The 13,122-nt window shown below is 37.9% G+C and overlaps 1 protein-coding gene across 1 annotated transcript in view; it reads right to left on the bottom strand.

Annotated features, from left to right (window-relative positions):
• Nucleotides 1-552: 552 nt before the first annotated feature.
• AGPS (alkylglycerone phosphate synthase) overlaps nt 553-13,122 on the bottom strand; it is a 54,357-nt gene continuing 41,787 nt past the window's right edge. Inside the window, exon 20 of the mRNA XM_064162124.1 lies at nt 553-3,849. Coding sequence (XP_064018194.1) covers nt 3,728-3,849 — 122 coding nt within the window. The 3' untranslated portion in view covers nt 553-3,727. The remainder of the gene's footprint in view (nt 3,850-13,122) is intronic.

The following is a 13,122-nucleotide window of genomic DNA, read 5'->3' on the forward strand; positions in this document are numbered from 1 at the left end:
TAGCAACCATGTAGGTAACTAGGAAACCTCTTCTGCTCACATGTGGTGCATCTGTGCATGCAGAACTTTCAAGTGGATTCCAGGACCCTGTAGCAAGGAAGTTTTAAATTAGGCACATGCACAACAGCAGGAAACTATACACCTGTTATGATAGCTTAATACAACAGGACTTTGAAATACAGGGAAGGTAAAGCAAGACAAGACATGCTCCTGTATTACAGAGAGAACGTTCTAAAAGCAGTTGAACCTGGTAGTCTTGCTGCCCAAACACGAAACACTGAGGTGAATACAATTCTGAACCAAACACTTCAGCTGCTGTTTTGCCCTTCCCTTCACTGAAATTCTCCTTTTCCTTACTGTGTTTTATGTGGCACACAAAAGCAGAGTTTCTATTAGTGCACATTTGCAAAGTCACTCTCATTTCTCTTTGCAAAGAGAAATGCAAAGCCTTCCAAATAGTTTTCCTCAGATAAGAGTTCACTGTCAAATTAAAATGAACCAAAGGTGCCAAGTTAGTAAAATTATGTTTAGGTTCAGCACAAAACCACATGATTCTTTAGGCTCATTTTCTTTTTATTAATAATATAAGGTTCTATAATCTCTTAACATTACAACTGAAATTTTACAGTTAATCTCACACTAAAATGACAAACACTGTTTGGCTTTATTTGCAGAAAGTTAAATTACAACCTTGATAACCATACATTTCCGAGATTGAGAAGCAATTTGTGTTTTGTGGTTTTCAGTGTGAATGCATCCCTGCCATTCAAATTGGTTTCAGTTAATTAACATTGCTACAGAAGAACTATTTGGCCTGGTCTCTGTTCACAGCTGTAAGGCAAAGATGACACCTCTAACTCAACCAATATACTGTAAGTCAAGTCAAGAAGAGACACTCTCTTCTTTGTAGGATTTAGATCCCAAATCCATTTCTGGCAGATTTTCTTCTTGCCCCTCAAAACTTGTATGAAAGTGTCTCTAATGTAAATACATTTTACAGTCAAGCCATGGTCACTCTACATCTTCCCTCCTTCAAGAAAAAAAAAAAGCAGAAGCTGTGAAATTGGAAGTCAGGACAATTCTAATTAAAACAAATGGAAAAAAAATGTGTTATGCTAAGATATTCCATCTCTGAACAGGCTGCAGCTATGGGAGGTGAGATCTTTGGAAGGAAAATAGAGAATGCAGAAGCGGCAGAGTGGTGGAAGACTTAAGCATCAGGGAAGTGAAGATTTCTTTGAAACAAATAGGTAATAGTCTGTATGTATCTAGGTCTCCTGTACTTTCATTACTCTTTTCTCTGTTTTCATTAGGAATTTAAATGTGGTAAAGACAGTAAAACAGGCACTTCAGCTGCAGTTTCTCTAAGCTCCCACCAATTTATAAGATTGAAAAATATTTAGGAAGACAGCAATAGCGGCCATTAAGAAAAAAAAAAAATCCATTCCATTTGTAGCTAATATTTTCCTCAGAGCTATCCAGTGACATTGGTTTAGGACCCCCATAGCCTGTTATTTCACTTTCCCACAGGAAAACTGACATGCGGTAAAAATCTTTACTGCATTTTAAATCACTTCAGGGGCCAGTGACTGTTTAAAGGTTAGAGAGTATAAGAAGTTCTTGCCTTTATAATTCTGATACAAGAAAAGGGATGAAGAAACCACAGTCAGAAAAATTATGAATTGGGAGGATGTTTTAGAGCTATGTTGTACTCCAAGTCAAAACCTCGAGACTAAAAAGTCTCTTAAGAGACTGAACTTACTGAGCTGTAACTACTTTTTTCAGTTGTTTGTGCTGTCATTCTGCAAAAAGGCTTCACATACTTCAGAACTGATTCTTCATATCTAGACATATACTTTCATTGAGGCACAAATACCCTTCATATTCACCAACTCCTAGAACAGATAACCATTTCCAAGTAATACAGGTCATCAGCAAGATGCCAGCTATGGCCATGTAGTCACCATCATGCAGCATGCCGGATGAGGAAGCCCCCTTCACTTCGCTGAGACACCACCGTGTACTTAAGGAACACTTAACAGTGCGAAGACTCAGTTTCCTAAACCAGACTACAGCTATGTTTGGGTTGCTGCTGAAATATGAATTCTTGGGGGCCAAAACCAAAACCACAAAAAGTAGATCATGTTGAAATGTTGTGAAACAAAGACCATTTGAAATAAATCTAGCAGCATCACAAATATCACATTGTGCTTTATGACCTGCAGAATCATGAAAGTTTTCCTTAAGTACCCTGACAGCATGCATTTTAAAGTGACATTTTGAGTGTTCTTCTTCTTTTTTAATCATCTAATTCTAGAACTGAAATGAAACAAGTTCAGATTTGTCTGATATGCAATATTTCAAGCATGTCAATGAGTATTCTAAAGTACTTTTTAAAAAAAGCAGGTTTACCTTTTTCTCCTATTAAGGGCACTACCAATACAAAAGGTGTCCAAACTGACACTAGAGAGCTGTGAAGCAGTTGGCCAGAGAGACAGAGCCCTCAAAAGGAATAGTCTGTATTTTTAATATCCTGTGCAATCGTATACATTAATTATCAAAAAGTTGGATAATTTGCATTAAGAAAAGAACCCACCTTAAAAATGGATCATGAGTATTGACAAACACTTTGTTTCACTGATTAAGATTCAAGTTCAAATGTAAAAATGCTTACTCTCATACGATACTGCTCAAGAAAATATTTCATTTTCTTAAAGTTCAATGGACAATTAAAATTGTGGCTATTAGTGAAGTGAATAAATGATTCGTAAAGGCCATAGGAAACTGTACAAAACTAAAATGGGAAATCTCATTTTCAGGATGACAGTATGTTGTCCACTTAAGTATTTTATTGAACTGTTGAGACTGTTTCAAAAGACAGTGCTGGGCAGTTTCATTTCAATAGCCAAAACTTTTTTTAAACTCGAAAAGATATTTTGCATCTCTGCAAAACAAAACAGGAGCAAAACCCATACACACGAGGACTGAAGTACAGATGAATGCAAAGTTCTGTTACAAACCTGTTTTCAACATACAATGAGAAATGTCCATTGTACAAAACTTATAGCGACTGACAATTTAAGATTACCCCAGCAATGCAAATACAACTCGGAACAGTTCTGTACATTTTTTCCAACAGCACTACAGTGGGGGACTACTGAGATTTTAGAAGTAGTTCGAGTTGCATTGTCTCTTGATCAAAGCCTACATTTGTACTTTCAGTATTTGCTGGTTACAAGTCTGTTACATACTTAATCCTTCAGTATCGTGAAGTACTCCTTAGTGTTCTCTCATCTCTCAGCAGCTTTCCTTTAGCAAGAGGATGGATTCAGCAGCTGCTTCTCCAGAAAACACCGTTGTCATGTCTTTGTTCTCCATGCAGGGGATGCTTTAGTAGGAAACTTCTGGCATTATCCAGCACTGAAAATACTGTCAGCTGTGTTGCCTAAGCAAACCTGAAAAACCAAATTTGCATTTCCTGGTTGGAAATACACTTTGTGCCCAGTGGGTTGTTTAAGAGTAAGTTAGAAGTCCATAAATGTTAACAGTGATGTTTGTAATTCACAGAGGGAGAGGGAAAGGGGGTGGCAAAAATCAGTGTAAGTTCCTAGTCTTTAAAAAGTTTAGTCTATGTTATATTTGATTACTGGGATATCAATACAGTGAAAGTGAAGGAATTTTGACAGTAATTTTGAAGAAGTTTTAGTACATCACATTGTGCAGGGCTTTATAAAAGATTTTTGTTTCCAAAGATGTTATTAGGGTCCACATATTCCTTAACAGATCTCAGCATTCCCAGGCCAACATCAGAGATGCTCTCCTTCATCCAGCGCTTCCGCAATTTGCCTACTGGAAAAACAAAAACAAAGTGTTTCAATATATGGCAGGATGCTAGGAGCCAATCAATCTTGTGACCATGAATGAATAAACACTGTGTGATAAATGCTTTTATTCAAAAATGAGAAATGTTTTGCTTTATTTGATTTATTGAGCCCAACAGACTATCAAGCTCATTAAGCTCAGCATACTCCCAGAGGAAGACAATGTTCCACACTGACTACTTTCTTTAGAAACTATGAAATTTAGACAAAACATAAACTGAAATCACATCTTCTATTAAAATAGGGAATTGTTAGTAATTTTTAAGAAGTCAAACTAGTTTTAAGCAGGAAACTAAAAGTAGAATCCCACACACTTCTTGATTCTTTAAAGTGAAAATATAACTCAACAATCAAAGTTAAAACTTTAGTGGTTTAAATAGCAAAAAATTGTTTCCTAAGGAAAAGGTTTAAAGACCAGTTTTAAATGAACAAAAATATCTTAATATTTACATGGTCGGCTAATTGTTCACATTATTACACATGAACTTACGTTTTCCCGTGTAAAAAAAATGAATATTCACAACATAGATCAAGTACAAGGCAAAGCTGAAAGCCCAGACATTTAAGAACTCATTTCACTAAAGTCTCACAATAGTCCTGTTAAATGGCCGAGTGTTCACAGACCAATTAACCAAGTCATCAACTCTGATTTAACAGATCATTCAAAATAAAGGACATTGTTTTCATTAAACACACTACAGCATTTTACTTGTCAGCCTGAAACACAATCCATTTGTCAGTACAATGAGATATAGTAAAGGTTGGAGAGACAGATGCTTTCGGAGTATCTGAAACTAAATTCAAGCTATCTTTTGTGCTCTGTTCTCAGGGTAACCATCAAACTGTCATCAGAATAATAAATTACAGGGACACCTCTGGAGAACAGAGTATATTTGTTTATACCTTAAAGGAATATGAGCAAATCACAATGCCAACTGAAAAAGCAAATAACGTGAGAAAGAATGAAGTTTGCAGTTTGCTAGAAAACAACTATTAGCAGTATGTGTGTCAAGAGCAAAGATCATAACTGAAGGACAAAATCATGTCATGTGGCAAGGCCTGTGGTTGCATTTTGCAGCCCAGCTCAAGGAAAAAAAGTCTCCTTCTGTAAATATACTGCCTGAGCAAGCAGATGTAGAGTTTTATCAGGAGAAATTAATACTACTGCTACCAAAAAACCCAAACCAACCAACCAATTGGAAAAACAACACAGAGATGTGGCTTGACCATCACTTCAAGTCATTCGCACTGGCTTCTACACTAGCAGCTGAAGAACAATCATTACCATTCTCAACTGTTATCTGTAATATAGTTTCAGCGAATGTGTCCTGTGGTTATGGATGTAATTGTCCTGAAAAGACTGCAAACAACTGCTCCAACAAGATGGAGCACATTAGAATCACAGCAGGATGCCCAACAGCTAGTGTGCCTGCTTCTCTTACACCTCTAGTAATAATGCAATTCCACAAGGAACTGAACTACTGTCTGAGCAGCACCAAACAGTCGTTGCATATTTAATGAAGTCACTCACCAAGTGCTGAAAACAGAAGGTGCTTGGAGTGCATCATTAGTTCTGTCAAAGTGATAATTTACACATCTATCTTGTCAAATTTTCTATGGTTTATACTTTTGCAATAATAAATCTAACATACATTTGATTAGCAAACTGGAAAAAAAAAGCTGTACTACATTTACCAGTAGTCCTTCACAACCATGCTCTATGAAAAGATTTTAACCCCTTGAATACAGTAGGTTGAGCCCCTGCTCCTACTGTTCATGTCATTAAGACACAAATGGATTTTTCAGGTTTTCCTATTAAATAGTGTTAAGGAAATCTCACTTTTATAATTCTAAGCTGGTCCATATCATTAAATGGAAAATAGACCAAATAAAGGACAAGCTTTGTGCAGATACACCATTTAACAAAGTAATATTGGTATTTGTTTCACTTCAGATCAGTGCTGCCCTATAAGTACCGTTTCTCCTCCACAGATGATCCAATTAGCTTCATGGATGAGAAGGAAAAAAAAATAAGAGAAGAAGATGCTACCACGAATGTAATAATAATTCCAAGTGGCAAAGTTGCTTAACTCCACCCTAAGCCTACGCAAGTCAATTTCTTCAATGACAAAATATCTAAGTTAAGCCTGATCTTACCATGGACTAGAGAAAAATCACTTGTCATTTATCTGGAACTGACATGAGACAGTTTACAGAACCAGATTTTATTCAAGGACCTACTGCTTAGAGGTTTCTCAGCTCAGTACACTTCTCCTCAATAAATAAGATCAGGTTCACCTGGATGCTACATGGTACATTCTAACATTATTGATAGGGTTCTCAAATCAACACAGCATTATACAACCAATTTGCAGTAGCTTAGAGTCACTACTTGTCAAATCTGGCTGTATATGTCATTACATGTACAATCCTTGTTGCCCCAACCAGAAACAAATGCAGTCCTTCCCCCTTGAAGCTGCTTCTTCTAGAGACACCTAATCTTGCATCTTAATTATCCAAGATGAAGTGCAGAGCAAGTTTTACAAGCAGGAGGTGCCCTGTTCCTGAGGTGTGCCATAAACCATCGAGAGGCTAGGAAGCCAGAAGTCATTGTCTGAAGCCCACCCTATTACATAGAGTGAAAAACAGGTATGGATCATCTGGCTCATAGCTCATAAATAACTTTTGGTAATGTCTTGTGCATATAAGCGACTCAATGGGGATTGTAAAAACAACCCACCTTGGAGGGTCCTGTCTTGCCTTGAGGTCCTATCTGCAGAGAGATGACTCCTGGGGAGCCTCAAGCCATCCATATGCCATAGACTAAACAAGGTAGTGCTTCAAGGATCCAAATCGAGAGACAAGCCTTGAAATACCTCAGCAAATAATATACCCTGAGACTCAATTCAAACCACTATCCTGTTGCTTGAGAAATTAAGATAAAGAGGGTTTCAGTGTCTGTTTCAGCAAACAACCTTGTGTACCCAGTCAGTATAATTCACTCGGGCATAGTCTTGCCCACACTCATGTAAATCAGAATAAATTTGGGTTAGGAACTGGAAGTACTGTGTAGGGAAACCCTTGCCCCTTGATCAGGTGTGCTGGTTTGAGGCTAACTGGAATATTTTAATGAGAGAAATGACATCCCTAGCATGACAGTTTACTTAATTCAAAGTACTTCTGAAAGCAAGAGGCTGATTCAGCAGCAAGTCTCACAAAGAGACCAATATCAGTTTTAGTATCAGTCCATGTATAAATAATAAAATATGAGCTGGGTACGTAACTTTTTCCCAGTTCTGATATGCTATAGTCCAGCCCTTAACAGGCTTCATTAGAAAAGTGTTCATTCTTCCAGTGTCTTTTCAATTTGTCAGGGAATAAAATACGCTTTGGTGAAGTGCAACCATACTCCATGTTGTTTCTGGAGATCCCACTTGTTGGAGAAAAACAGTCAAGCAAACATGGACTGACATTATACTCTGTGCTAGAAGTGTGAAGCTTCCCCTGTGCGTAGTTTTCAGAGAAGTGCATTAGATGGACAGCACATGCATCCTGGCCACAAACAACTGCCCTGTTTAGCCTGGAGAAGAGGAGGCTCAGGGGTGATCTTATTACTGTCTACAACTACCTGAAGGGGCATTGTAGCCAGGTGGGGGGTGGCCTCTTCTCCCAGGCAACCAGCAATAGAACAAGGGGACACAGTCTCAAGTTGTGCCAGAGTAGGTATGGGCTGGATGTTAGGAAGAAGTTCTTCACAGAGAGAGTGATTTGCCATTGGAATGGGCTGCCCAGGGAGGTGGTGGAGGCACCGTCCCTGGGGGTCTTCAAGAAAAGCCTGGATGAGGCACTTAGTGCCATGGTCTAGTTGATTGGTTAGGGCTGGGTGCTAGGTTGGACTGGATGATCTTGGAGGTCTCTTCCAGCCTGGCTGATTCTATTATTCTATGATTCTATAAAGGCTACCCTTATTTAGCTTTCAAAATGTACCTAGATGGCTGCAAAAGTATGTGGTGGGGCTATCAAACAGCAGGCAGCAACTGGTTTTCTCACTCTTGGAAAATTAAATACCTGGGCACACATGAAGTCTTGTACAGAAAGTTTTAAGTTAGCTGACAGATCCCAGGAATAACTACATCCACGCAGAACAGATTTATAGCAGTGTGTGGTCTCAATAGAAACAGGCTCTAGTGGCACTGCACATGGCTCTAGACCTCCTCTGCTTCGGCTCTTAAAACTTAGAGGTAGTTATTTCAGAGCAATAGCTTTGCAGAAGCAGCAGTAACAAGATGGGGCTCTTCCTGCTGTTGCATGAATTCCTCAAGTTGGTTGTTCCTATGAAAAGCATCTCTATGGTCTTAGAAACCAGTTAATGGGTTACTGCTCTCACAGAGAGAGCTGAGACTTGTGTGAATCTGATACTGTGGTGGTGTTGGAGTATATTGGACCAGTGTACTACAGTCTATTACATCGTTAAGATCATCACCATAACAAGTTCAGAAAGTCCTCTGTATTTATTTTGTGGAAAAGACACTGCAGGTGAATATTCTTAGAATTCCTACTCTAGAATACAGATCAAGGAGGAAAATACAACTGCACTATGATATTATTTCACATAAGGTTACTCTGTGCCTGATACATGTCAGAGTTTAAACTTCAATCAGTATGGCAAGCTGTCGATTTAAGTTGAAAATATGACCAGTCTTCAGTACATAACAGAATGGTAAGAAGCTACTTTTCCCATGTGGAAGAGACAAGAATGTGTTTAACTCCCTTTCATAAGGGAATTTAATAATTCCAGATTTTCTAGTTTGTGTGAGTTAATTACTGCAATGTATAGCCTAAGCCACAGCCTCTTAATGATGTCCAAGAATTACAACAAACTGCATGTCAGATGTGCAACTGAATGCATATAAGGTGCGGAGCTTTTCTGGGTTTGCTGGGGGGAGAGTTCACTTTGGAGTTTTATTTGGGGGTTGCTTTTGGTTTTGTTTTATGCTTTTAGAGTTAGGACTCTTTTTTTCATTTTCCTCCATAAACTGCCAGGAAAATGATACCACACCTAAATGTGTGGTGCTTGGGCTACTCTGTTATTTTTATTCTAGTCAATATGTCTATAAAGCAAAGGAAAATTAGTTCTATTAGATGAAGTTGCTAAATGGAGGTAATTTCCTTAAATCCACAAGATGATAATTGTTTCCTTAAGTAACCGGTTTTAGTTAGAACATTCCTAGCAGAGGAAACAATCTATCATTACTTTTTACACTCATTCTTAGTTACACTCGGGTGTTTAGTTTGGTAATGCAGAGAGATCAGGCCCAAATCCATCCTACTCCCTTCAATGTTGCACCCCAGAGAGGTTACTCTTCTATTTATACACTAATTGTACCCACTGATACTTTATCAGCACGTTATTTTAGGTATACAAAACCAGTATATATTTTATGAAACAGAAATTAAAGGATGCAAGGTATAACACACCAGGCTGGTGGGTTTGGGGCTTGCCCTAAATGATTAGAAAAAAATAATTTATCTAAACTTAAACTTGTATTTACAAAGAATAATCTTTCCTAGTGTTCCTTTGTAAATACTGAAGTTTCTAGAAGCTAACTGTGACTCTAGCAATCCTGGCTTACATGACTCTCAAGTTACTTTGTGACCAGAAAACCAGAAGGGTCAAAGCTCTGTCCAGAGATGCATATACCTAAGTTTAGGACATAAGGCATGATAAAAACTATAATCAGGACTGTATAACCTCATGTAGGAAATGAAGACAAGGAATGCTACTACTAGGATATACCATTCCTGAATACTTTCTCAAAACCTTTTACTAAATCACAGATTGTGTCACAGCCATTAGCTAAAAGGGTCAAAGAAGTCATAAGGTATTGAAGTTGCATATTAAAAATTTCAAAACCACTGATCAGCTTTTCACAGCCGTTCACAACAACTTGAGTGAGAAACAGACCTACCACATTTAGCCAAGACTGACAGGATCACAAAAGAAAAAAAAATAATCTGATAACCTCCTATATAAGAATTAATTTCTGATGGACTAGAGAATGTTTTTTTTACAGAAACATATGCCTCAGATTCTTCCTAAATGTAAATTATGTTCATTACATAATAATAAAAAAAATATTATCAAGAATGAAATACTAACATTGAAGTAGAAAAGCCATTCCTGACACTTGTCAATTAGACTTAAATATTTGAAAGTCAGGAGTGAAAAAGACTTAAAAAAAACAAAAAAAACCACTTGATTAAAAGGACAAAGAAAAGTTGCAGTTTTGTAGCAATTATATCCAGATTTATAAAACAAAAAAATCCAGATACGTTACTCCAAAGTACAGATCACTGTTATATTGAAAAGATACATTCATTACAAAGATGTGTGTCTCTGCCCTTGCTACAGCTTCTTCTGTCTGTGACATGTTTGCTATTGAAGGCTATATCAATGTTTCTGCTGTTTCTTTGTTGTTGTTCTTACATATTGCAAAGCCTGATTTTCAATGCAATCTTTTAGCATATAAAAGTTATGTGTCTTACAACTTTAAAATCTCAGAAGTCATCAAGAGGAATCTTCTCACAGTATTGCTACCTTTAGTGAGTCTTGCCTAAAATCCACACTATTGTTCATTATCCTGGAGGGAGGGCAGGAGAGAAAAGATACCAAGATTAACATATAAAGCAAAGTCAGGTCTGTCTGTGTCTGACACTACTCTTTACAAAATTAAAAATACCATGACTTTAGTGCTCACTGTAGATTGCAGCTATATGCCTACTTGCAGTGCACACCTCCTCAGATGTAAATTTAGGGCTTTATGTATCTCTAACTGTCATATATGACCACTTCTCACTCAAGGAGTATATGAAAATTGACTTAAGTAGGCTTTGTAGTTCCTGTAGCCTCAAGTCTCAGACTACATCTGTTTTCTTTGATACACACAAACAGAGTTAAAATAGCTCCATTTATCACAGTGTGATTGTGGGCAGACAAACCAGCCTGTTTCCAGATAGTGAAAACAACTGTAATTAATCACAATTACAAGACAAATACTAAAAGAAATTGCACCAGTATTTTCTTTAGCCCCACGCAATAGACCAGTCTTAGCTGTGCTAAATGTCGCCAGGCCTGAAGGTCAGAAAATAAAACCATTAGGCTAATTCTCAGCAGTACATCTGCTAAGCACTAGGAGGAAAAATAAAATCTTGAATATCTTACACAAACTGCCAGACAGAAACACTCAAAGCAGAAAATATCAGTATAAGGGGACACCACACAAACAACGGGAGCATAAGAAGTCTAGGAGAAATCAAGTTTTCCATATACGTGGAGTTTGAAAGTTCAAGTGTGCAAGGACTTTGAAATGCTAAATAACTATTTTTTTTTCTTGTTCAACATATGCTGTAAGCAAGGTTTCATATGGTGAAGACAAATACATCCAAACATGTGACAAGCTCCAGCTGCCCGCGAGTTAATGGATGAAATGCTAGTCACAGTAAAATACAGCTGCCACAGCGGGGGAGAGCACAACAGTATTACTATACATCAAGGGGGTAATTCCACATCCTATGTGCAAGAATAAACCAGTCCACTATACCACCACATTAAATATTTAATCAGATGACTATAAGAGTATATCAAACAAGAGTTATTGAAGCCATTTTCACTCAGCTTCCAATATCCTGATATTGCTAAAGCAGATTTCATTTCAGTTTCTATCACAAAGTTAAATACTTGAAAACAGTCCTAGCTGAAAGCTTCAAGTCCAGGAAGCCACAACATTGTTTTCAAGTCCAGCCCCTGCCCTTCAGTTTTCCCTATAGAGAGCTTTCTTAGATTACAAAAATTTTATCTTAATTACTAGACTTCCTCTTTGCTCTTACTTCTGTGATCAGACAAGTTCCCAAGAGAGCAGAGAGAAAAAATGCCTTAGGTTACCCAGTTTCAAGAAGCTAGATGCACAAATCAAACACTTCACAACAAGTCTTCCTGGAGTCTGAGATTACAGCATTATATAGGACTCACCCAATCAAATGGGGGGGAGAGTATCTGGGAAAAGCATATGGGAAGCATCAGATATATGAAGTATCACACATGACACTGGTACTTAATATTAAAGTACAAAATAGCTTGCAAATAGGTTAGTAACTTGGGACAAGTAATTCCCAAACTCCAAAACAGGAAAATTAATAATTAGGAAATTAGCAGACAGCAAGCCAGCAATATCAACATTGCAACAAATGGTAGACTGCAACATAGCCCAGTTTAAAGTCACTAAATTTTACACAGATGCTTTCAATAAGTGTTCTGGAACTATGGCTAACAGCTTTCACCTAGCTACAAAAGGACACCAAACTGTTAAGGTCTTTGTAACTGAATACATCTCTGCATAAGTTTCAGTAGGTGCTTAAGACAAGTTAAATCAACTGCATTTTCAGGTTCTCAGCCAGCCTATTGGAGATATTAAACTGTTGCTCATAAATGCACCACATTAATGCCATGGTTTAGTTCATTAGAAGAGTGTGATGGTTTGGGTGTTACCCACCCCCCCACACTTTGGAAAAATCACCCAGACTAGACTCAGCAGCTCTGGAAATTGAATGAAGCTTTATATTTACAGCTTAGCACAATATACAAGCAGATATTTACAATATATACAGAAATATACAAGTTAAAAAGGTAATACAGAAACACAACACCCCCCTCCCCAGAAACCAGAGTCCCCAGGTGGGGCTCTCAACCACCCTTCCACCTTCCTTCCACTCCTCTACCTTAAGCTAGATCTTGCCTTATGTTTAAGGTAGTTTGGAGGGTTGACCAGGGGGGTTAGGAAGCAGACGGATTAGTCACACAGACGGCAGGTTAGGTTAGAGAAAGAAGTTCAGCCCATAGCCCAGACAGAGAGCGACTCTGTTATCTATGTTTATGTTCTTGTTCTTATATATCTCAGCAAGCCTGGAAGTGAAGTAGACATCACCATCGTTTCCTTTTCATGGCCTGTAATCTAATTCTTCTCACCAAAATATTCTACCTAGCTTCAAACTAGCACAAAGAGTTAGGTTGGACTCAGTGATCTTTGAGGTCTTTTCCAACCTGGTTAATTCTGTGATTTGACATCAAGCAAACCAGATTCAGGGATAGTTCCTCTGAAAAGTCTGACAAAGGGTTTAAAGTTTCTAGAAAGAATGACAGGAGATCCACACACCCCCTCCCAGTAATGCCTGTGAAATATTTTTC

This window comes from Pogoniulus pusillus, chromosome 2 (genome assembly GCF_015220805.1).
Source record: "Pogoniulus pusillus isolate bPogPus1 chromosome 2, bPogPus1.pri, whole genome shotgun sequence".
Classification (NCBI taxonomy): Eukaryota; Metazoa; Chordata; class Aves; order Piciformes; family Lybiidae; genus Pogoniulus; species Pogoniulus pusillus.